Source organism: Eschrichtius robustus, chromosome 20, assembly GCF_028021215.1.
Source record: "Eschrichtius robustus isolate mEscRob2 chromosome 20, mEscRob2.pri, whole genome shotgun sequence".
In the NCBI taxonomy this organism is placed as follows: Eukaryota; Metazoa; Chordata; class Mammalia; order Artiodactyla; family Eschrichtiidae; genus Eschrichtius; species Eschrichtius robustus.
Genome location: NC_090843.1, coordinates 9,625,387 through 9,650,266, shown reverse-complemented (window position 1 = coordinate 9,650,266; position 24,880 = coordinate 9,625,387). Strand labels below are relative to the sequence as shown.

The 24,880-nt window shown below is 58.0% G+C and overlaps 2 protein-coding genes across 4 annotated transcripts in view; one reads left to right on the top strand and one right to left on the bottom strand.

Moving 5' to 3' along the window:
• The window catches only part of DNAH17 (dynein axonemal heavy chain 17), a 116,104-nt gene extending 106,783 nt beyond the window's left edge, over window positions 1-9,321 (top strand). Inside the window, exons 74-80 of the mRNA XM_068530207.1 lie at window positions 614-805; window positions 4,514-4,693; window positions 5,068-5,250; window positions 6,369-6,551; window positions 6,945-7,088; window positions 7,587-7,812; window positions 8,944-9,321. Of these exons, the coding sequence (XP_068386308.1) occupies window positions 614-805; window positions 4,514-4,693; window positions 5,068-5,250; window positions 6,369-6,551; window positions 6,945-7,088; window positions 7,587-7,812; window positions 8,944-9,191 (1,356 nt within the window). The 3' untranslated portion in view covers window positions 9,192-9,321. The remainder of the gene's footprint in view (window positions 1-613; window positions 806-4,513; window positions 4,694-5,067; window positions 5,251-6,368; window positions 6,552-6,944; window positions 7,089-7,586; window positions 7,813-8,943) is intronic.
• Window positions 8,915-24,880, bottom strand: part of PGS1 (phosphatidylglycerophosphate synthase 1) — a 38,909-nt gene continuing 22,943 nt past the window's right edge. For 2 of the 3 annotated variants that reach the window (XM_068530208.1, XM_068530209.1), the window contains 3 exons: window positions 18,427-18,575; window positions 13,895-14,023; window positions 8,915-9,036 (listed from right to left, as the gene is read on the bottom strand). In XM_068530208.1, coding sequence (XP_068386309.1) covers window positions 13,904-14,023; window positions 18,427-18,575 — 269 coding nt within the window. In that variant the 3' untranslated portion in view covers window positions 8,915-9,036; window positions 13,895-13,903. Of the gene's footprint in view, window positions 9,037-13,894; window positions 14,024-18,426; window positions 18,576-24,880 lie in introns of those variants that run through there. The other variant, XM_068530210.1, reaches the window with a different exon arrangement.

The following is a 24,880-nucleotide window of genomic DNA, read 5'->3' as shown; positions in this document are numbered from 1 at the left end:
CCGCCGTGCCTGCTGCCCCCACAGAGCACCCGGCCACTGGGAGGCACTCATAGGGCTGAGCGGGTGAAGAGGAGCCCAGCTTAACTTCCAGAAGCCTCTGTGTTCAGAGGCACCCACTTAGCAAAGACTAATCCGTTAAAGTCGCACAAACCCAGAGAGAACTGGGCTTCAGAATTTGGGCTGGGTTGGCCTTTCCCTGGGGCCACCTGCTTTCAGAAAGGGTTTGCTCAGCATCCCCTCCTCCTTTACAGATCGTTTTTGGCAAGTTTGGGGTACTGCCTGTGTGTAGATGATGGGGAACGTTGATGATTGCGGGGGAATTATATTGGGGAATATTTTATTAGGAAGATGTATCAATAATTTGACTTGTAACCGATACTTAAAGTGATACAGCTGCATTTCTGGAGGAAGCAGGGACAAGAAAGCGCGTCCTCTACCCTACTCTACAGGTCGGGAGAGACTCGGGAAACCAGCTCAGAGCAGTCGATGGCCTTAGGTCCCACCCCTCATCCCCACCTGCACCCCCAGCGAAGCAGCTGGCAAAGACGGCCCTCGTCCTGCCCGGGCCGTCTGTGCGGACCCTGCCTGACCCGGGGTGCCTGCCCTCCTGCAGGACACACTGGAGATGTGCACCAAGGAGATGGAGTTCAAGTGCATCCTCTTCGCCCTGTGCTACTTCCACGCTGTGGTGGCCGAGAGGCGCAAGTTTGGGGCCCAGGGCTGGAACAGGTCGTACCCCTTCAACAACGGGGACCTCACCATCTCCATCAACGTGCTCTACAACTACCTGGAGGCCAACCCCAAGGTAAGGGCCCACCTGGAGCCCAGCTGGGTGGTCCTCCCGCCCTGCCTTCCTTTCAAGTATTCTGTCTCACATTTAAGAGACACTGAATAGGTTTCATAAGCCAAAGAAAATCTGAAAACGTGCGACTCCTCTGTGACCCCAGCAATCTGATATAATGGTCACCACCCAGGCCCTGGCCACCACCTCCAGCAGTTCTCAGCCGTCTGGCAATTTCTCTAACTCCACGGGAGTCAGTATCTTTGGGGACCTGCCAGTCCTGCACCCGAATAGGGATTCCCCCAGAAAGGCCAGCCCCCCCCGCCCCGCCCCCCGGCAGCGTGAGCCGAGAGAAGACACAAAAGGGCTGCCTGGGCCACAGGCCTTGCCGACAGAACGCAGGTTCAGAGGGAAGGCCAAAAAAAAAAAATCTCCCTGGAGACACGGAACGCTTCCTTTCATTTGTGTTGAAAATTAAAACCAATGTGTCAGGTGCTACGCAAGCCACTGCGAGGGCTGCAGCAAGGCGGCTCCGTGGCCGGAGGGCCCGTCTGCGGGCCCAGAGGGGAGACTCACGCCCCAGGTGGGGTGAATCCCGCGGCGAGCCCCGCCTCCAGATGTGGCCGCCCCCTCGGGAACTGAGAGCCGGCCGTTCTCCCCGCCTGACGTGGCTCCTCTTGGGACCTTACGTGGAGCGTGGCGCTGGCACAGGACCTGTCTCCGTGACCCCCAGGGGGAGGCAGAAGGGAACCCCGTAAGCCCTGGGCTCCTCCTTGCTCCTGCGGCCGGCGCCTTCCTACACCAACAGACGTAGACGTTCAGCTTACCCAGGAGGCTCCTGAGAACCTGCCCAGGGCGCCTGGACACACCCCTGCGTCACGCCCTCCCTGTCCCAGCGCCCCAGGGCCAAGGCGCCCGCCGCTTTGGGGCACGGTGGGCGCCCCAGGGGCCTGGCTAGAGGCCTGAGGCTCACACACCCCCTCCAAGCTTTGGGGACTGAGTGACCAGGGGCGGAGGGTGTCCCACCCATTGTAACAAAGCTCAGACGCACTGGGAGGGGAGACCTGGGCCAGCTGCCCCCAGACCCCGGAGGAAGACGACCTCCCAGGACGGCCGCCACCCCAGCCTGAGCCTGGAATGTTGTTTGCTTAGTTCCCGGCCAGACACCGGAAGTCGGCCCTCCTCCAGGGAGGGGGACAGTGGTCTCCGTGGGCAGGTGCCGGGGGTCACTTCGCCTATGACAAGGGTCTGAGCTGAATGCCGGTGGCACGTCTTACAACACGCGCAAGAAGATGTGAAGAAAGAATTTCCTCATCACAGCAGCTTCGTCAGAGCAGTTCTCTCCGGGGAGATTCGAGTGGGAGGAGCAGCCTTGCTAGAAGTTTCTAACGACATTTACACAGACGCTTCCCTCGTTACACACCCACAGAACCCTAGCTGGGTAAGAAACTGCTCGAGAACGCACACCGTGTGCTCCAGTGACCGGCGGGGTGAGGCGTGAGTGACACTCGGCGTCCCGCTCAGCAGTGTGTGATCAGGCCGGGGCCCCAGGCCTGCGGCAGCCTGACCTGCCCTTTGTCTGAGCTCGCGGCGGGGAGGCAACGATGAATAACCTCCTGTGAGGATGTCGCCCTCGGCCTGCGACGAGCCAGTCCGTCCTCCCGACTCTTGAGCAAGTCGACTCAGGCTCTGAGGGCGAGGCCTGGCAACATGTCTCTGACAAGCGCTCTGGGGACTCCATCCGGCAGGTGTGGGCACACGGACGGCACCCGCCCCCCCCCCCGGGGGTTAGTCCCACTGCCCCGCATCCCAGGAGGCAGCTCACGGGGGCCGGAGACGCAAACTGGGGTGTACCCGGCCCCACTTTGCAGGAGAAACAGAAGCTGTCCCCGAAGCAAATATGCAAAATGCAGAAAAGGCAGCTCGGCACATACCCAAGATAACCAAACAGAGAGAAAAACTGCAGTCACAAGATGACGATCAAGAGGATATTAACGGTTTGTTTTGTTTTGTTTATTTATTTATTTTTGTCTGCGCTGGGTCTTCGTTGCTGCGCGCGGGCTTTCTCTAGTTGCAGCGAGCAGGGCTACTCTTCGTTGTGGCGCGCGGGCTTCTTATTGCAGTGGCTTCTCTTGTTGTGGAGCACGGGCTCTAGGCGTGCGGGCTCCAGTAGTTGTGGCACGAGGGCTCAGTAGTTGTGGCTCGCGGGCTCTAGAGCGCGGGCTCAGTAGTTGTGGCGCACGGGCTTAGTTGCTCCGCGGCATGTGGGATCTTCCCGGACCAGGGCTGGAAGCCGTGTCCCCTGCATTGGCAGGCGGATTCTTAACCACTGCGCCCCACCCTGGGAAGCCCCAATATTAATGTTTTAATTAAGTCAAAGTTCATGAGAGCACATCAGACACTTGATAAATCAGCAAGTTCTTATTCAATTAACTTCAACTTGCCCGCATTTGGTAAACAGCGGCCATCCAGGCAGGGCACTGTGGGAGTTACATAAACGCCCACCTTGCCCTTAAAGAGCCACGATCCTCAGAGAAACTTGTGTGTGTGCTGTGCTGCCCAGCGCGTCAGCTGCCGCCACACGTGACATGCAGCAAGTCCCAGCGGAGGGGAACGAGACACTGGATTTCAAAAGCGTGGTCTAAAAAAAAGAACGTAAAATACCTTATTCGTAGTTTTTATGCTGAGTGCCTGTTGGAACAATCTTTCTACTTAAGTGGCTGCTGGAAAATCTGAAGGTACGTACGTGGCTGCCCGTGTGGCTCCCACTGCTGGCCAGCGCTGTGCAGGAGCAGCGACGTGCTGGGACCAGGCGGGGGAGTGGGTTCCTGGCTTTGTGGAGGGGCTGCACTCGAGCCGCTCTGGAGGAGGAGCACGGTCGTGGCCATGTGGTGGCCAAAGGAGCGGCATGCCAGGCTGAGGGCAGAGCGTGGAAGCAGAGGCAGAACACAGGGCAGTGAGAGTGGCCGAGGGTGGGCTGCACGGAGAGACCCGGCCGCCAGGGGGCGCACTCGCGTGCACTGCCCGGTTTGGTCCGGTTCCCTCGGGCCCGGGAGCCAAGGTTCTGGCGGGGAGGCTACTTGCTGGAGCTGGCTGTGCCACCGAGACCTCAGGGGCACGCATGGGCAAGGCTACTGGAGTATAATCGGAACCAGGGCCCTTTGGGGGGTCAGAAGGTAGACCCACTCGATAGATCCTGAAGGCACGACGAACTGGACGCGATTTGTGGCCAGAAAGATCTACGGTGCCCAAGAGCCAACACCCCATCCACAAAGAGTTACCGCTCTTGCTGGAGACGGCGGTGAAGGGAAAGGTCACAGGCGGCTCCACACTTCCATTTCCAAGCGTGGGGAACAAAGCGGGCACGGGCAGAGGGAGCATGTGGGAGCTGCGGGGAGGGCCTGCGGGGTCTGCAGTGCCGGTGCCGGGGTCGGGGAGGTCACGCCAAGGGAGAGTGAAGAGGGGCGGGCACAGGGCCGGGCCGTCCTGGCTGGGGGTGGGGTGGAGGCAGGGGAAACTGGCAAGCCCCTGGTGCGAGGAGCCCGGCAGGAAGAGGGTCGAGGAGGAGCTGGTGGCCGAGTTAGGGGGGGAGGAAAGGCCAGGCTTGGGCCTGGTGACCGAGGGTAGCAGGTGACCCTGCAGACCTGGTGGAGGCAGGGGTGACAGGAGGGGCTGGCAGACCCAGAAAGGAGCGGGGCACAGGGTCCCCTGACGGCCGCCGCCCTTCCGAAGGTGCCCTGGGACGATCTCCGCTACCTCTTTGGGGAAATCATGTACGGCGGCCACATCACCGACGACTGGGACCGCCGGCTCTGCAGGACGTACCTGGAGGAGTACATCCGGGCGGAGATGCTGGAGGGAGAGATCCTGCTGGCCCCGGGCTTTCAGGTCCCCCCCAACCTGGACTACAAGGTGAGGGCTCCTTCCAGGGACGGGTTAACACATTAAACACGAGCTGCCTCCGTGACTTACAGCACAGACCTTAAAGAGGTCCATGCCGTCCCGCCGGCTCCCTGGCCAGAGCCTCCGTCGCAGATGGACCACCAATAAGCAAGCGGACAGGCAACCCAAATAAGAGGGCTTGAAAGGCAGCCTCCATGGAGGAGTGTGGAAACTTCCTCTGTGTGGCTGGGGAGCAGCCCCAAAAGGGGGTCAGGGAAATGAGGTTTGGTACAGAGGGCAAGACGTGGACAGAACGTTCTGGGACGCGATGCTTAATAAACGGGGGCCACGGGTTCCGGCTCGCACAGCTCTCCCTGCTTACCCAGCCCCCACCCCTTTTGCAGGGTTACCACGAATACGTCGACGAGAACCTGCCCCCCGAAAGCCCCTACCTGTACGGCCTGCACCCCAATGCAGAGATCGGCTTCCTGACGGTCACCTCGGAGAAGCTGTTCCGCACTGTCCTGGAAATGCAGCCCAAAGAAACCGACTCGGGAGCCGGCACCGGGGTGTCTCGCGAGGAGAAGGTAGGAGCCTGACTACCCATCCGCCAACGGAGGAAGGGCAGGGCCTGGGACCTGGGGGTGCAGCGATCGGCAGCAGCCCCTGGGAACTTGTTAGCAACCTCATCGGGCCCCGCTCCAGACCTCGGCGGGTAGGAGAGCCTGCAAGCGGGCTGCTGCAGCCCACACGGAGCACCAAGGGCTGAGCTAGAGAGAGGCGGGCACCTCCGCGTACTCGCCGAGCAACCTCCCTCCCCGCGGCTCCTGCTTCACCGGCTGGGCTCCAGAGGGTGCCTGCCCTGCAGCCCCGCCCCGCGAACACGAGGGCAGCAGCCGAAGTCCTGGGCGGGCAGCGCGTGTGGCTCAGGCAGGGCAGTCTAGACGCTTAAACCAGTCCCTCCAGATGTGCTCAGGTGAGCCTGGGGGACAGATCCCATGAACACTCACCGCAATAGCACAGCGCAGACAACGTAAGAGCATTTAATAAATTCCCCGCTGTCAGGGTTACCTCTGCCGTCTCGAGAGGCATCGGCACCTTGGCACTTTTTAAAATATTCCGGACAAGCTCTACTAAAGATTAGCTAACCATTGGGCCTCCTGGTTAAGTAGACCGAATTCCTGACTGGAAGACTCTCAAAGACTCTCAGTGCGCTGAGGCCCCCTGACCTTTTCTTTGTCTAACGATTGAAACCAGAGACCTACTGATGGCGCTCTGGTGGCAGTGGTGTTCGTGACCACCATGTGGGCCACCCCTTGAGAGGGTGTGACCAGCACGGTCCCTGCAGACAGCCCACACCAAGGACAAGGTCACAACCCCACGGCCACCAGGGGATGTGATGGGGGAGGGAAGCAGTGCATTCAGGGATGTCTGAAGGCACCAGGCCAGGGCAGCCTGATGCTCCCGTGGCCAGAGCCATATGGCCTCGACAACGAAGCCAGAACACTAAAGCCTGATGGCCAAGATTACCTTCCCCTGATCAAACGCGGGGCTGCGCCTCCGTGATCCCGTTTCTTCTGGCAGCTCCGCCTGCCTTGCCCCTGGGCTCGGAGTTGAACGTCGGGCTAGCACCCGGGCCCTGGCGCTGGGGGAGGGCTGGGGGTGCGGGCACAGTGACATGGGCTGGCTGGGGGCTGGCTTCCAGGTGAAGGCCGTACTGGATGAGATCCTGGAGAAGATCCCAGAGACCTTCAACATGGCCGAGATCACGGCCAAGGCCACCGAGAAGACCCCCTACGTGGTTGTGGCCTTCCAAGAATGTGAGAGAATGAACGTCCTGACCAACGAAATGCGCCGCTCACTGAAGGAGCTGAACCTGGGGCTGAAGGTAAAAACGGGGGTGGCAGGACCACCTGGGGTGTGACTTGAGACGCGGGCTGACCACCGCAGGCTGACTTCCCTTGGCCACAAGACCAACAAGCCCCAGGCCGCTGGGCCTCGGCACCTCGAGTTCCCCGGTCTGGAGGAGCGGGCACCTCAGGGCATCTGCAGATGCATCCAGGCGGCCATGGACGCCATCTGGACTGTTCCCTGGCAGGAAACCCTGGTGTGGCCACCACAGGGCATCTGCAGGGGCACCGCACAGACCCACGTCAACTCACGGCACGGGGGGGTGGGGGGGGGAGCTCGCCTACCTGAGAGCAGGTGAAACAAGCCATAGGACTGACCGGGTCTGCGTCTGTGCCGAGCGCCCCAGCACCCCTGTCTGCGTGTCCCTCAGGGAGAACTGACCATCACGACCGACATGGAAGACCTGTCCACGGCTCTGTTCTACGACACTGTGCCCGACACGTGGGTGGCCCGGGCCTACCCCTCGAGGATGGGCCTGGCGGCCTGGTATGCCGACCTCCTGCTCCGCATCAGGGTAAGGACAGGCTTCTGGGGAGCCGCTGCCCTGACTCTCAGCAAACCTGCCGCCAGGGCCTGAGGAGTGAGGCTGGTGGGGGGGAACGTGCAGCCCCGTCAGAGGCCTGGAGGCCCCCGCTGGCCTGGCCTCGCCTCGGTCGGAGCACAGCCGGAAGGGCCTGGGCCACACCACGGGCATGCAGGCCCGACAACGCGGGAACTTCCTCCCCGAAGGAAGCCAAGGGCGAGCGCGAAGCAAGAGCAGCTTCTGTGGCCACAGACGCAGAGGCCCTCCCAGCAGAGCCCAGGAGGCTCCAGGGACGCCCGTCAGGGGAGCCACCTCCTGGGGGAGAGCGAGAGCAGCAGCCTCTTTCAGACCCAAATGCTCTCAATCGTGAGCCCCCCTCCTGGACCCTGCTCTCCCCGTCCAGCCCGTGAAGGGGCGTCTCGGGCAGGCGGCCGTCCTCTGTGCGGAGGCGGGGAGGCTCTAGCACGGCCCCGCTCCCGTCCCCTGCAGGAGCTCGAGGCCTGGACGACGGACTTCGCACTGCCTACCACCGTGTGGCTGGCCGGCTTCTTCAACCCGCAGTCCTTCCTCACGGCCATCATGCAGTCCACGGCCAGGAAGAACGAGTGGCCGCTGGACAAGATGTGTCTGTCTGTGGAGGTGACCAAGAAGAACCGGGAGGACGTGAGCGCGCCCCCCCGGGAGGGCGCCTACGTGTACGGGCTCTTCATGGAAGGTAACGGGCACCGGCGGGGGAAGCACAGGGGGGGGGGGGGGGGTGGCGTGTGGGCTCACAGCGGGCCGAGGAGCCCCAGCCACGCGCCGGCCTACGCTCGGCTCTGCTGCGGTGCAGGCTCGTCCTCAGACCTGAGCCCCCGTTTTGAGGCCGTGAGGAGCTCAGCCCTGGAGCCCAGGACAGGCACACGTTCTGGGGGTGAGGGTCCAGGAGCCCACCTCTGTCAGGGCTACTGTCCAACCACCCCACCCCCAAGGCAGGCACAGGTTCAAGGGCAGGGAGGCCCGGCCGGCCCCCTCCCCTGAGCCCAGTGCGAGGGCATCACATGGCCAGGTCCCAGCAGCCGGGGGCGGGGGGGGGGGGGGGGGGCGCGAGGCTGGCACTCATTCAGTTCCACCCACGTCACCCCTGTCCCGCACCGGGTAAGGTCAGACAGGACCAGCCGGCAGGCCCACTCTGAGTTGAGTGCCAGCGACTCCCCCACCCTCCTTAGCGACTGATGTCACCCCTTTACCCCCTCCTCCCCCCCCCCCCCACCGCGTGCCCACATCACCAAAGACAAACAAACACAGGGGCAACCATTCTCCATGTTTATTTTGGAATTACAGACAGGAAATCTACGCATCATTAAATAGGGTGAGTAGAAATAAGTCTGGTTCAAGGCAATAACAGTTGTATGTGCATATACATATTTATACTGTGCAGGTACACGTAGGACAGTCGCTACATAGGAAGGGAAGCGGGGAGCTTTAATCTGTCATTTTCAGCTGGAGTTGTTGTTATGATTTCCCGCCACTGAAATGCACAAGGCTGACACATGAGGCTCTGAAACCACCACGCACGTAGACAATGGAGCCCAGCGCTTTAGGGCTGATCTGTCCCTCAGAGGTGCACAGCGAGACACACAGGCAGTCACGCCGTGCACACGACCCCCACCCCGTCCTCTGCCTACAGCGCCCCCTGCAGCAATTCCTGTGCAGTCCAGGCCCTGGCACCTGGCCTATCTCTCCGCAGGGGTGCAGGTGCAAGCCAGGCCCCTCCCCTCCCCCACTGCCAGCACGACAGATGGGAACCGGGAACCAGTCACCTCACCCTGGGCCACCCTGACCCTCGGCCGTGCTGTCCCTGCAGGAGCTCGCTGGGACACCCAGACGGGAGTCATCGCCGAAGCGCGGCTGAAAGAGCTGACGCCGGCCATGCCCGTCATCTTCATCAAGGCCATCCCTGTGGACCGCATGGAGACCAAGAACATCTATGAGTGTCCCGTGTACAAAACACGCATCCGCGGCCCCACCTACGTCTGGACCTTTAACCTGAAGACCAAAGAGAAGGCAGCAAAGTGGATCCTGGCAGCCGTGGCGCTGCTCCTACAGGTCTAGCTGGAGCCCCGGGTCCCGCCGCGAGGCCCATGCTGCCTGGGGGCCAGGTCCTGGCTGCAACTTCAAATTTACAGTTAGGAACTCAGCCTTGCAACTATCAATCAATCAATCACTTATTTTCACAGGAACTGATGACGACTGCTTTTTTGTTCTCCTAAATAATCGAGGCACTTTATAACCATGCACACCTAGACTAGCCAGAGGGTGGAGGGCAGCCTGGGAGAGGGGGTGCGGATTGGATTAAAACAATGAAGCCACTTAGCCAGGTCTGTCTGATTCACTTGAGCCGGCCTTCAGCCTGATGGCCACCAGGGGCCTGGCACAGGCTTGAGGGTGAGGCCCCAGTTCCCAGCAGCCAGGGGAGCATCCCAGGAACCAAACCCCCAAATCCTGACTTCCCGCAGGGCCAGCTGGGTTTATCTTTTCCCACCAGTGGCATGCAGGGTTAGAGCTGGAGGCAGTCACACCCTTGCCTGATGCTACCTGCAAACAAACACCCACCACTAAGGGCCAGGGTGTTCCATTCCCGTACGAACAGGAGCGCCCACTGCCACAGACACTGTCCCCTAAAGCACCATTCCTTCTCTCAAGCAAGAAAACCTCCCTCGATTATGGTTATGCCGCCTCCCTGCCCCAGAATTCTGAAAAGCAGACTATTCCACGGAGGGGCCATTTCCATACAGCTCAAGTGCTTCCCTGTCAACTGCCCACTTTCCGAAATGGCTGGGAACGGGAGGGACCACTTTAAACACGTCTGTGTCCTGGGAGGTCATGATAAATGGTCGTCCCCTCTTAGTTCTGGGCAGCAGGCTTCGTTGTCGTCTTTTGTCGCCCTCCCCTCTCCCCACCATCAGTTCTCACTTCCTGCCACCAAAGCAGACTTTAAAACAAAGTCTGTAACAGTAGACAAAGAAGGGCATTATATAACGATAAATGGATCAATACCAGAAGACAATATAACGTTCAATTAAACATATATGCACCTAACATAGAAGCACCTGAATGTATAAGGCAGATATTAACAGATGTAAAGGGAGAAACTGACAATAGCACAGCTAATAGCAGGGGACTTTTTTAACACCCCTTTAAATCAATGGACAGATCATCCAGAACATCAATAAGGAAACAAACAGTAGTCTCAAATGACACGGTAGGTCATTTGGACTTGATAGATAACTGGAGCACATTCCATCCGAAAGCAGAATACACATTCTTTTCAAGTGCACATGGAACGTTCACCAGGATGGATCACGTGCTAGGCCACAAAACAAGACTTGACAGATTTAACAGTACAGAAATCATATCAAGCATTTTTTTCCAACCACAACAGTATAAAACTAGAGAGCAATTCTAGGAAGAAAAATGGGAAAAATGTGTACAAACACACGGAGACTAAACAACACGCTACCAAAAAAAACCAATGGGTCAATGAAGAAATCAAAAAGGAAATCAGAAAATACTTCGAGACAAACAAAAATAAAAACACAACTTTCCAACATCTATGGGATGCAGCAAAACCAGTTCTAAGAGGGAAGTTCATAGCGATACAGGCCTACCTCAAGAAACAAGAAAAATCTCAAACAACCTAACCCACCATCTAGGAATTAATTAGAATTAGAATATGAAGAACAAACAAAGCCCAAGTCAGCAGAAGAGGGACGGCTGCTCAGCAGCCAAGACACCCTGACTTCCAAAAAGGTGAGCTTATCCGCAGGCACTGCGCCCCAGGGCTAAGCGCTGCAGCACCGCAGTGGGCACACGGAGGCCAGGGCACAGGCGACAGGGCTAAGGAGAGGTGGTACGTACACACACACACACACGCACACACGCACGCACACGCACGCACGCACGCCAGCAGGGAAGGGACCAGAGGTGGCCCGCCTCGTCTGGCCTCATTCTGTGAGCTCCTGCTCCAAAGGGGAGCAGGTGGCTACCACGGTGCTGGTCCAGGGCTGCCCTGGGACAGGCCCCCATCTGACGGACCCAGGTAATGGGTGCAGACAAAATGAGACGACGACGAACTGGAAAACCAGGGGTACAGGAAGGCAGCTAGCAGGGCCCACAGACTCCAGTGGGGGCCCACAGGCTGGCACCTCGGTGTTTTCTAGCTTCAAAGCAGAGTAAAGCAAGCGCCACGCCCCGCCCCCCCCCCTCCAAACCCGGCCTCCTCCTGAGTTCAACTTGATGCTGAAGTAGTTTTGTGAAAACTTTCTACCAAGTATTCACCCAATCCATGGGTGAAGAAGAGGTCCTAGAAGGCCTAACTCCGAGGCCAATAATTTACAACAATCCTGGGGCCTGGTGGGGCTAAGAGGGAGAAGGAAAAATGTCCCTCAAATCCTCCCTCCCTGGGGCCTGGAGAATCCACCCCTTCGGAAGGCAGGCGTCCTGCCCCCAGAGCCTGGCCACCGGGCAACCACCTCTGCTGGCCAGGAGGGGTCACTGTAGCCCTTCGTGTCCAAGCTGGAGGGCCAGGAGAGCCACCGCTCTCGCTGGAGGACATAAAACTGCCAGTGGCCACCAGGCGACTCATTTTAATCCCTGGTAATAACCACAAAATGGGGAGATTTTCCAGTTTTGCCTTTAGAGCCTGAAATAAAACATTTATTCCACACTCTACACATGGTGGGTAGATGACAAAACTCTCTTCGAACTTTGCGAGAGATGATTCACCTTGCTTGGAGTTGCAATCCAGCCTTGGGGAGACAGGGCCTGGGACAAAAGCTATGCTGCGTCTGAAGGTGCCGTGACGCCCGCAGCAGTCCTGGTGGGTGGAAGGGTAGGGGCCCTGGCTGGGGCGAGCGCCCGTGGGGAGAGGGAGAGGGAGAGGGAGGGCCCCCGCCCAGGACCGTCCCAAAGGCAACCGGCAGAGACAAAGCGAGCAGCGCGCAAAGGGAGCAGCCGCGGATTGCTCAAGCCCGGCCGGCCGTGGCACAACGCTCGCTCTGGCCCCACAGCATCTGCAGGAATGCGAACGCTGTTTACCGAAAGCCTCTCTCCAAACAGAAACCCAGTGCCCCGGCACATTCTTTTGGCTTCCCTCCTCTCACTGTCCCACAGGACAATTTAATAACTGGTTTGGAGGCAAACAGTGTTAACTGATGTGCTGCTGCCCCCAGGCAGCGTGGCGTGGCCACTGCTCCACCCAACTCCAGACCACGAAAGCCTGCAGATCTGCCCGGGCCCAGAGGAGGGGCTGTGGCGCTCCGCCTCGGACGAGGTGCCCCCGGCGCCGGCGCCCCACGCGCACAGCAAGGTGGCGCGGGCTAGGCCAGCCACGGCCTCCCAGGACCCACGGACGAACGCGACCGTCAGAGCCACCAGCCCTTTGGAGGGAGACACGTGAAGCTGCCTCCAGAGCAGGTGGGCAGGGATGGAATCCCGTCTGCTCCCCTCAGCCCCCAGGATGAGCTGCCGTGCCCTGGGGCTGCGAGGCCTTCTCTCTGGGCAAGGTTCAAGCACCTGAAGGTGTGGGGACTGGGCAGGGAGCTTCTGAAATCTGCTCCTGGAGACGCTGGGGGTGGCGCAGGAGCACACGGGTAGAGATCAGAAGAAACAGGTAAAAGAGTCAAAAGTGGCTGCTAGGGGGAAGGAAGGGCAGCTGCATCTTGTTGGCCTTTCGGTATTATTTTACTCTCTAAATCCGCATGTTATTTGAATGAAATTTGAAGTAATTAAAATGCTGAGAAAAAAAATGAAACAAATAAAATTTTTTAAAGTGAGGCTGAAAAGAGAACCACGGCACCAGGCCGCAGAGGACGCGGGCCGCACACAGTGCCAACGCGGAAGACGCTCGGCCGCCCAACCCTTTATCCTTGTCCTCCCGCCTCCTCTCTCCCTTCCCCACAGGCCAAAGGCCCAACCATTCCCATCCCCCACCCCCACCCCCTAGCGTGGGCTGGACCAGCAAAGTCCGGCCCAGAACATCCCACCCGGGAGACTGATCCCATCTGGGGCCGCATGGGGGGAGGTCAGGGTCTAAAGGGATCTGGAACCCACAGGGTGACTCAGGAGAGACCCCACCTCCGACGGCAGCCGCACCCTGCCCGGCCTCCCGGCGTCCGAACAGCCAAGGGGCAGCTCAGGTGACGCCTCGTCCCGTCCCCCCCATGGGACACGGCCAGAGGCCCGGCCGCTAGGGGAAGGCTCCTGGGCGGGCGGAGCACGTCCTGCTACCAGCTGCCAGCACGACAGCATCTCATCTCCGCAAGCGCACGTCACAGAAACGTCAGAAGATGAGGCAGCAGCCCCGGGGCCTCTCATGCTGGCGGCTGCAGCGGCCCAGGGCAGCAAGCCAGGACGCTCCCGACCAAGAGCGCTGCCCCTCCGCTCCCACTGCCTTCGGAACGGCGTGCTCGGCGGCGAGGAGGGGGCGCAGAATCTACCTCTGTACCCGGCGGCCACCAGGCCCTCACCCCAGGGCCGCCTCCGGCCCCCGGGGACGGGAGACCATAAGCGGGCCCCACAATGCTGACCGCACCACAGCCCCAGGACGTGGCAGAAGGTAAAAGCGCTGCCTCACTTAGCACCAGGCTTCCAAAACCTTGACAACCTTACCCACGAGCCCAGACATACACCCCTGGACATGTAACCAAGAAAGGACGAAAGGGTCCTGGCGTCCCTGTGAGAGGCCCCGGGGACCCCGGCTGGGGGGAGCCCCCTGTCCCCCTAGTGATTCCCCTGGGAAACCGCACAGTCAGTACCTGCTGTTCTCAGAAGAAGTTCTTAATCAGTGGAGTCACCATCTTCACCCACAGCTTCACCTGCCGGCTCGGCTGCTCAAAGGTGGCGGAGGACACCACGCCGGACCTCAGGTAGAGCTGTTCTTGCTCCTGGGGAAGAGGAACAGACAGGAGTTAGCGGTCGGCTCCAGCACCGGGGGACGCGGCCTGCCGGCCCAGGGCTCCACGGGGGCCCCAGCGCAGGTGGCCCCTGTTACACATTCCTTAGAAAAGCTAAGAAGCCAGTGTGTTTAAATTTTTAAGACCAAGCAAGACGTGTGTGGGACAGGCAATTTAGAGCTGAAGAAATACAGCTGGTGGAAAAAATATTTAAAAGTTCGCCCTCACTAAATGAGGTAGTGCCAAATAAAATAATGAGATTTTCTTTAAATGAGACACAGTTTTTTCTTCTCTCAAACTGGCAAAAAGTTGTCTTGTACCATCACCGCCCTCTGCTGATGAAGGCCGAGGGAACAGGCACTCTCGGACACTGCTGATGGAATGAATGGAAAGGGGGGCTCGAATCATCTGTCTGTAGAGCAATTTGGCAACAAGTACCAAAAGCCTTAAAAAGCTCCACTTGCAAGAGTTTATCCCAAGAAAATAACTATGCACTAAGATTTTTGTGTACTGATATTTATCACACCAACATTTATGACAGAGAAAACCTGGAAACCCCCTAAATGTCCACCAACCAGCTAATTAAATATAATAAACCCATATGACAAATCAGCATTCACCACAAGATAATCATACTCTAGAAAAACATTTACTTAACGATACGGGAAAGTGCACAATATATTAAGTGAAGGACACTGGATATGAGTTAACATACACAATATAATCCTACTTTTCGTTAAGAAGAAAACAACAAGTTACACCTCTCCATATGCACAGAGAACAAGACAGACAAGGAGCAATCAAAACGATTTCAGTGACTCTCTCTGGATGAAAGGGTTAGCGTCTTGTAACTTTTCTCGATTCTTACAATGAACGATTATTACTTTCATATTTAAAAACAAGTTAAAAAACACTGATATAAGCCTCGTCTTAAATTGTGTTTAGAATCTGTGAGAGGAGAAACTGCCTCTTTTTTAAACATTACACTCTACAAGTGCTGTGTTTCCTTAATAAGGTATCGAAGCTTTCAAAGGGCAAAAGGCAGCAGTCAGGGAATGTGATTCTGTTTCCACCACCAGGAGTGGTGACATCCCTCTCTGAACCTTCCGTCCCTTTAATCTATAAAATACTGACTTAACCCACACTATGGTGAGGATCCCCCAACGCTGGCTTTGCAAACACCCTGCCCACTGCGGGACCAGGAGCCCCAAGGGGACAGTGAATGCCGCCGCACCATCCCACTGGGCGCTGGACGCTCTCTTCTCCGGGGGCAGGAACGGAAGCCACGTCCCTGGCAAACTCCTCTGACCCAGTGAGGACAGGGGACGAAGGACACCACGCCCTCCAGGACACTGCAGAATTTGTCCACAGCTCTTCCCGTCACGGGCTGGGGAAACCTAGCGCCCGACTTCCCATCTTCCCGCACATTTTCTGCGCTCACTCCCTTGTGAGTGGTGCTCCCAGGGCCGGGCTCCCTGGCGCTTCAGGCCTGAGCAGACTTTGCCGGCTGCCCGCTGACCACAGCTGGCTGGGCCTCATGGAGGAGCCAGCCTCGGTCTCGGGGGGCTGCTCTGCAGAAGCCTCCACAGACCCGGCTCCAGCTTTATGTTTTCCAATGAATACACAGCCAAGATTTCAATTAAATTACCAGAAACACTTAAGTTTCCTCACAGACTCCACACGGGGATGGAGAAGGAAGTCAGCTGGTCGAGGTTACAATGCTGTTCAAGGGAGTCTTTCTTAGGTCACAAGTGGTAAACCGTGTCCTCTGAACAAAACCTGGAAGCTTTCAGTTTTTATTGTACGTACTAAGTGAAGGGAGGGACTTCAGATTCGGATAAAAATATCTCCCCACTCCGGTGCCCAGTGTGACATGAACAGGGCCCTTCCCTGGGTCCCAAGGAGGACTCCAGAGGCAGCTTCTGAGAGCAGGGACCCGGGCAGCTGGGGCTTTAGGGACTTTCTGGGCTCGGGGAAGGCTGTGTGGTTGGGCAGTCCCAGTATATAAATACACAGGTGGAGTTATCCAGAAATGCATTTTTGCATTTCAAAGGCACAGAAATCAACGTGCCTCTAAAGAACGGAAGGACTGCAGTGGCATGAACTGCCACCCTCCCACCATCAAAAGCCGCTGGGATTCAGGTTTGGGAAGAAAAAGAAAATATCCCAAATATGTCATTTGGGAAAGCAGCTCCTGACCACAACCGGCCTAGCTTTTCTCAAGACCCAGGATGTGGGTTCAGTCCCCTTACTCAGGAAGTGGGGGAGAGCGGCCGGCACCGGGACCCTGGGCAGAGACTCGCTCCCCCAAATCAGCCCAGACCCACAGAGACCTGGTCCTCGGCAGAGGCCACATTCACACTGACCACTCGCTACCGACTGAGGAAACCCGGCTCTCAGCAACGGAGGCGAAAGTCCAGGAGACCCCTCTGTTCCTCTCAACCCAGCCCGCTCTGAGGCCGGCCGGCCCCTACTGGAACCTCCTCGGTCATTTGCTGGAAGCCTCACCATAGCATCTGTGATCTGCTGAGCAGATCAGATTCTCCCGCTGGCCACCCAGAGCCCGACCGCTGCCACTTCCTCTCGGCCCTGGTCGTGAAGCCCTTCCCGGCACCAAGGCCCCACTCAGTCACTGACAAGATTCCCAGATCGCAGGAGGCAGATCCCGGGGAACAAGGCAGTTACCATTTCCTCGTCCATCAACAAAGGCTCCAACAATTTCGCAACAGTAGTTCCCAAACACAAGAATAAAAGCTTAACTCAGTCTATACGCTTCTGAGGGCTGGCCTACGGCAGTGTTATCTACATTCCCATGACTCAGGAGGGAAGCTGGCACCTTCCCTGGAAAGGCTTTGTTGTCAAGGTCACAAATTTGTGAGCCCAAAGGATCATCTAGGTCTCACATACACAGGTGCTGTGCTTGCATTCTCGAAAGTTCATCGGCACTGCTGCAGGCGCTCAAATGCGAAGATTCACACAGAAGCACTAACAACTTTCAGTTATTCTCGACTTTAAACAGAAAGACCATCACGAAAGGAGGCCGAGACCGCTGCCCCTTTGGGAGTCACTGCCACGTTCCTATCCCAGGGAGCAAAGGGTGCTCTCCCCTGCCCCCCCCCTCCCCGACCTGAGCGTGGGTCTCCAGCAGCCGGCAGCAGGGGCTCAGGGTCCCGTCCCCCGTGACTCTCCAGCCCCACCTCAGAAGAAAGGGCCGCTCTCCCGTGAGCCGTGCCGGGAAGTCTCTTCCCAGGGGAGCGGGAGGTCCTCGGTGGGCAACATAACGCGCCCACCGAGCCAGACAAAGCAAGTTCGGTTCTCTCTCAGGCTCTAGGTCCCCGCTCTCAAGAAAAATGCCTGCCTTCCCCTCTCACAACTGTAAGGAAAGAAATCCTATTACAACTAGGAGCGTGACAAAAACAACACAGAAATTCCAAGACACCTTGGAAACAGGGGCCCGCCTTGCCCAACCTCCGTCCCCTGACACGGGCAGGAGGCGAGGCAGCCACGACCTTCCACTGTGTCCCGCCCACCACCGGCCCGGCCCCCACTAACATGCCGCAAGGGGCCCCTGCGCCTGGCCAGGCACACCTCTGAGCAGTCCCTCCACCATCTCCTCTGTAGGTCAATCCCAAACCAGATCATTACCAAGTGAAACAATCTGAAATAAAATAAATAGGATTCAAGGTCTCAGCACCATAGGATCGTGCATGCTGACTCAAGGGCACAGACAGAAATCTGTGAACGGGACTGCCAGAACGCTTGCAACAGCTTAGCTCCCCATGAACCATCTCTGTCTGCACGGGCCTCTAAGTTCATTCTAAGGTTTGGCTCTTTTTTCCGGGTTCTCTGTCTCCACGTGCAGAGACTCTGGCTCCCTGTGTGCCCCTTCTGCCTGGGTGGCAGCCCTGCCTCCTACCTCTCCCTCCCCCGACTCTGAAGCACCTCCTGGGGAGGGTCTTCATCAGAAATGACCGAGGCCGCCTGAAGCTCTTCCCTAGCGGACCCAGGTCCTGTGTAACCTTGGCCCCTTACCCCCTCTCACGGTCGGTCCACAGTCTCGGAAGAGGCTGGGAACCAGCGCTGTAGTCACATGCCGGTGAGAACAGCGTTCTCCTCCCGTGCAGGGAAAGAAGATGTCCTCCAGGATGTAAGGCGGGGGGGGCCCTGCAGGGCAAGAGCGAGCTCCGGGCTGGAGGCACAAGGGCCCGGGCTTCGAAGGACAGCCCCGCGGCAGGTGTCCCTCAGGACCGGCCACCAGGACACGCGAGAGGACGCCGGTTCTTTCCGACACCGCACGGCCCCCGGCAGGAGACGATGGCAGAGGCAGCCCTCAGGGACCTGGCACCCAGCTATGCCCCCCCACCCCCCGGGAGGTCCCACCTGCCCCAACCAACCTGGTGAAGCTGCTGCTGCAGGGCCCGGCTCTCCGTCACGATGGCGATCTGGGCCTCCAGGTCCCGGTGAACTGACCTGTACCCAAAATTAGGAGAGCCAATCAACGTGAGACAGGGCAGGCTGCTCCCTGCCAGGTACAGCCAGAGGCCTGCAGGGAAAAGGAAACGTGCAGACAGGAAGTGAGCACAGCAGCTGCCACAGCCTCTCCAGTCGCGCGCCAACCTAAGAGGAAAGCAGCCCCCCACGGGGTTTGCGTGAACAAGACACCGAGGGGACGGGCTAAGCTGGGGCCACGTCTGCCCAGCCCAGGGTGCTGCCAGGAGGCGCAGGGACCACAGCGTCTGCGGGGCAGCCCAGCACTAGGGACGCTCACTGGGACGGCTCCCCTTTCTGCCGCATGGCACGCTGTGGCCTCTTTTCCCGACAGGGCGAGAAGTGGGTTCTTAAAAGGACGCTGGCGATGCCCGTGCTCAGGCTCTGTTCTCACCCCCACCCACCCCGCGATGCTACCAGAGCCCCTCCCAGAGAGCGCAGGACCTCTAATCCCCACTCTCCGAACTGCCTCAGCCGCGTCCTGGCCACCATCCAGCCTCCCCTGTCCTTCCGCAGGCCCGGAGGGAAAGCAGCCCAGCAGAGCTCAGGGCACACCTGCCAGCTGACCCGTGGGCTCGGGAACAGAGATGCTTTCACCTAAGCCAGCAGACATGGGGCGGTTATGGGCTCGACGAAGGACTGGGTTTCAGAGCAGGTTACTTGGCAAAGCAGGCCGTAAGCAGCCTGTGGGGTGGAGGGCATCTGTCCTTCTTCCTAGAACTGGCATGAGGACGCCCCCACCACAACCCTTGCAAGAGCAGAGGGCAGAGAAGCAAGGGGACTGGTCCAGCTCCCATTTCCTCCCAGAGGAGCGCTCCGTGGGCCCCTGAGTCACAGCGCTCAATGTCTGGGCTCCTACGGGATTTTGTCCCAAATCTCTTAAGGTGGAGCCTGGGTCTGACCGAGCTATTAAGGGTCCCTGCAAGGGGAGGAGCAGCCCAGCACGGGCCCTTTAAGAGGGTTTTGGGGTGGGGGACAGCCGATAGAGCCCCGGCCTGAAAACAGAGCTCAGGTTACTCCACGCTGCATCTACCCGCTGCATCCACCTGAAGACGAGCTGGGCCCTGCCTCCCCAGGGCCACTCGACTCTCCCTCGCTCAGACTGCTGACTGCGAAGCCCACCGGGGCGCCAGAAATGAGCCTGCTGGAGGCTCAGGGCTTTAGGCCAGAGAGACGAGAGGTCACGAGAGGCCAGCGCACGAGAGAACCTGGGAGGCCCTGTCCGTTTCAGTCCCACCCCAGAGAACACTGCTTTCCCCTTTTTTGCTAGAAAATGAGCCAGTTCATACCACAGACAGACGAAAAAGCAGGGCTCGGTGCGAGCAGCCACGCGGTAGTGGCTCCTGCCTTGCCCGCCACCCTCCCCCAGCCCTGGGAACTCGCCGTCTCTGACAACACCACGGCGACATCTCTGTAACGAACGTGGTGGATTCTCTCAGAATCCTACATGTCACCTGAAGCACGGCGGGCAGGTCCTCTGCTTTGCACCCCATTCCATCCCCTCCGAGTTCCAGGCCCCATCAGGACTACTTCTCCTAAAAAGACTATTCCCCAAACCTAACCTCTCAAGGACATCTGCTGCCCAGACTTCCTTCCTCCTACGGCGAGCCCAGGCTTGCGGCTGGCCTCCATCTTTCCCTCCACGCTGCACCAAGAACGCCCAGGCCAGGACACCCAGTGTGGCCACGTCAGTCCCAGGCTCCTCTGCAGGCCACCCTGCACAGGGCCGGCCTCCTCGCGCCCTCCCACCACCACGGGTCTCTCCCCTGCCAACGTGACCCTTTCAAAGGGCACACAGGCACGCAGGAGCAAGGCAAGCAAACCAACAACATGTCACACACACCAAGCTCCTAAAATAGAAGGCCATTTCCTAACTCTCACTCAGAACAGGAGCATTTCCAAGAACGTCTTGGGTAAGAGATGACGACTCTCTGCTGCCTGTTCCTGTAATACGCCTGCCACCCCCCCAACACACATACACACAGGGGCCACATCAAAGCCACCTGCTTGCCCGTGTGTATCGCTCGATCGACTGTAGCCCGCTCCGCTGGGCCGCTGCATGTAAGCAACCGTGTGGCTCACCTTAGCACGCGGCCAGACCGCGCGGGTGGGCAGGCTGGCCCTGGCACTCTGCTCCAGATGCCCAGGGAGGTCCGAGCCTCCTCCTCTGCAGCAAAGGCCCTCCATCTGCACTAGACTCAGCCGCCCCGCCCCAGCCCTCCATAAGCCCGGGGCTGGGCAGGACAAGGCGAGATCTCCACCTGTCGTTACTGTTCCAACTCTTCTTTTTTTCAATGTATTTTTTTTAAAATTTTTATTTATTCATTTATTTATTCATTCATTTATGGCTGTGCTGGGTCTTCGTTTCTGTGCGAGGGCTTTCTCTAGTTGCGGCAAGTGGGGGCCACTCTTCATCGCGGTGCGCGGGCCTCTCACTGTAGCGGCCTCTCTTGCTGCGGAGCACAGGCTCCAGACGCGCAGGCTCAGCAATTGTGGCTCACGGGCCTAGGTGCTCCGCGGCATGTGGGATCTTCCCAGACCAGGGCTCGAACCCGTGTCCCCTGCATTGGTAGGCGGATTCTCAACCACTGCGCCACCAGGGAAGCCCTCAATGTATTTTATTTTATTATTTCATATATTTTTTTTGGCTGCACCACGCGGCTTGCAGGATCTTAGTTCCTTCCCCAACCAGGGATCAAACCCGTGCCCCCTGCAGTGGAAGCTCGGAGTCCTAACCACTGGACCCCCAGGGAGTTCCCTGTTCCAACTCTTCTGATGCCAAGACTGGCCCCTGAAAGACACTGGATCTGCTTGGTGCTACCTGCCCAGCTGGCTGGCCCAAGCCCACTCTGAGAGGGGACAGGTGAGAGCCAGGACTAGGGAGGCCCAACACCCACATGGGTGACGTGGGATTAGGCTGGTGTAAATCACTTGCCACCATGACCCTGTGTCCCTCCAAGGCTCCCAGACCACAGGGTCTGGCAGGGAAGGTGGGAAGGGCCTGGTCTTACACATACTTATTTGTAAAATCTGCCTAAACGCAGACCGCTCCCTCTCAAGGCAACCTACGGGTCAGCCATCAGAGGCAGGCAGCCCATCTCAGCTCGGCCCACAGCTCCCCAGTATGGACCACTGCTTCTCAACCTGTTTTCATTCCTGATCCCTGAAGGAGCTTTTTAGCCCTGCTGAACACTTTTTCAGCACCCTCCCCAAGAACCAGCCTCTGCTCCGTGGGGTACCATCAACCCTGTTGGTTATGTATGACATACACCTATTTCTTCTCTTTTCTCTCTTCCCTGCCACCTCTGCCTCCCTCAGCTTCTTTCCTCTCTGGCCCAGGGTGGACTTCAGGTGAGTGCTTGGATTAAAGAGACAGCGCTTTTTTAACCTACTGACTACCTTGGTGAGGCCTGCAATCACCCAACCAACTTTCCCTGTAGTCTCATTTCCACGGTCTTTCTCCATCAAAAAGAAAATAAAGACCATAAATGGCGAGACGGCCACCCTTTGGCGTGCCGTGATGGGGTGGGGGTTAGCGCAGCGTGGGAAGCCAGAGGGGGATGCCACGTGGTGCCACCAGCAGCTCCACATGATGCCCACAACCTCAGAGAGCCCGGGACAGGGGGGCCGCTATGAACAAGAGTCCTTCTAGATTGAAGATCACCAAGTCAGGAGTTTTTAGCTATTGGTCTCTGCCCTGAAGACAACTGGGAAATTCTCACTCGGGGAGGCCCTCCCAAGAGGCCCCTTTTGAGCTCCTGAGCCGTCAGAACCTCCGGCCAGACACACACTGCCACTCAGGATGTCAGGGCAAATACACACAAAGGGTGAGACTGCCGGGCAGGGACTCACTGTCGGGAAACACAGCACTTCCCAGCCTGGCCATAAACCTGTTATCAAGCCCCAAGTCCTCATTCCAGGGCCCGACCTTTGGGCCCAACACCTCCAGCATTCCAGGAACCGGTGGATCAGGGAGAGACTCTGCAGCAGCAAGGACAGCACAGGATGAGAGAGGGTGCCTTTGGTGAGGGGGGAGGGGAGCACTGAACTTCAGCACCGGGGACAGCGGGTCTCACCACAAAGGGAGCGTGCCGTGGGTACAGAGATGACTGGACTTGCAGGCCAACAACTTCCGCTGCCTCCCAGCTCTGCAATGAGACATCCTGCCCCATGCCCTGGCCTCCTCTTTAGGGAGAGAGACACCTGCTTCCGCTCTGCTCATGCCGACGGTCCTTCACAGTCCCAGCATCATGCCCCAGATAGCCCCAGGCTGCCCGCAGCCCTGGCTCACCCTGGCCTCCAAGCCCCTTCCAACCTCAGTGCCCATCCTCCACTCTGCCCACCCTGGCCCAGGGGGTGTCCTTCAAGCCTAGTGTAGTCTCGGGGCTCCACGCTTCTGTTCCCTCTGCCCGGACCTCTCCTGCCCAGGGGTCTCTGCTCAGTGTCACCTCCTCAGAGAGGCCCCATCTAACAGACCCCCATCAACCTGGAGCCCCCTCCTGCTCTGGTCTTCTTCAAAGCCCTTTCCACGACCTGACACTGTATTTGGACAGATTCATCCACTTATTATCTGCTTCCCAGTAACCTACACCTTATGAGGACAGGGAGTTAGTCTAGTCCCCAGTGATTTATCCCCAATGCCCTGAATGCTGCCTGGCACACAGCAGGCCCTCAATAAATACTTGTTTGAACAAAATAAATAAAATGAGGATAAAAACACCTCTTCCAACAAATGATTAAGTATAAAAAGGCCTTGAGGGCTTCCCTGGTGGCGCAGTGGTTGAGAGTCTGCCTGCCAGTGCGGGGGACACGGGTTCGGGCCCTGGTCTGGGAGGATCCCGCATGCCGCGGAGCAACTGGGCCCGTGGGCCACGGCTGCTGAGCCTGCGCGTCTGGAGCCTGTGCTCCGCAGCGAGAGAGGCCGCGATGGTGAGAGGCCCGCGCACCGCGATGAAGAGTGGCCCCCGCTTGCCGCGGCTGGAGAGGGCCCTCGCGCAGAGGCGAGGACCCAACACAGCCATAAATAAATAAAAATAAATTTAAAAAAAAAAAAAAAAAAAAGGCCTTGAGGTTCTACAGCAGGAACACATGAACATTTCAGGTTAGAGACCTTCTTTGAGGATCTCTCCACGAAAAATTCAAAATTATGCACCCCTCCCTCTCCTCCCCCCCACAATATCCTGCAATAAATTTCAGAGGGTTCTCAGATCCCTGTAAAAACAAGAAGGGACAGAAGACATCACAGTCCGACCCTCAGATGAATAAATAAGCATCACCTATTCTGAGGCCAGAACAGAACCAAAACACTCCAAGAGGCCCGGAGGCTGATGCCCGCTCGGTCCAAGGTGAGCGGCACTGCCCCAGGCACACCCCCATCCCCAGGTGAGAACTGCCTCACGTGTGCCCCACAAACAGGGTGGAGCTGCCCTGGTTCTCACTACAAGTTCACCTTTGGGCCCCATGCCAAAGTGGCCTATCGGGAAGGCAGTAAAAATAGTGACAATTCTCACAATCATTAACAGATTCCTCTGTCAGCAGGAGCCAGAAATCTCTTAATCCAATGGCCCTGCCCCGCCCTCGCCACACACATCCGTGCTGTTAATGCTGGAATATTGCATCCAGATGAAATCAAAGTCAACATCTTAACAGCAGGCAGAGCCCACGTCCCCCAGCACGGATGTGGCCCTTGCCCTCACAGCAAGAAATCCCATGATGGTGCATACACCACCTCTCAGCCCCCTCCTCTCCATGGAGCGGAAAGCTAAGGAGATGCGAGAACTAGGCTTGACACACTTCATACTCACTCAGACTCCCCTGACGTCGCTGCCTCTCCAAGACCTAAAGAGGTTAGTTCATTGGCACAAGGTAGACATAGCACGCACAACCGCTGACAAAGCCATCCTGCTGCTGGTCCCCTGTACCCTACTCTCAACCAGGACCAAGTTTAAAAGGGGAACCCCTGGAAGCAACTGAGATGTTGTTCAGTAGGCGAGAGGATAAACCGTGGTCCATCCATACAATGGAATACATTCAGCGCTAAAAAGAAATGACCTATCAAGCCATGAATAGACATGGAAGAAACTTCAATGCATGGTAAGTGAAAGAAGACTGTCTGAAAAGGCTGCAGGCTGTATGATTCCAACTATATAATATTCCGGAAATGGCAAAACTATGGAGACAATAAAAAAAAAAATCTACGGTTGCCCAGGGCGGAGGCTGGGGGTAGGGGGGAGATAGGCAGAGCACAAGAACACAGAGGGGGGGCTCTCCTGGTGGCGCAAGGGTTAAGAACCCTCCCGCCAATGCAGGGAACATGGGTTCCAGCCCTGGTCCAGGAAGATCCCACATGCTGCACAGCAA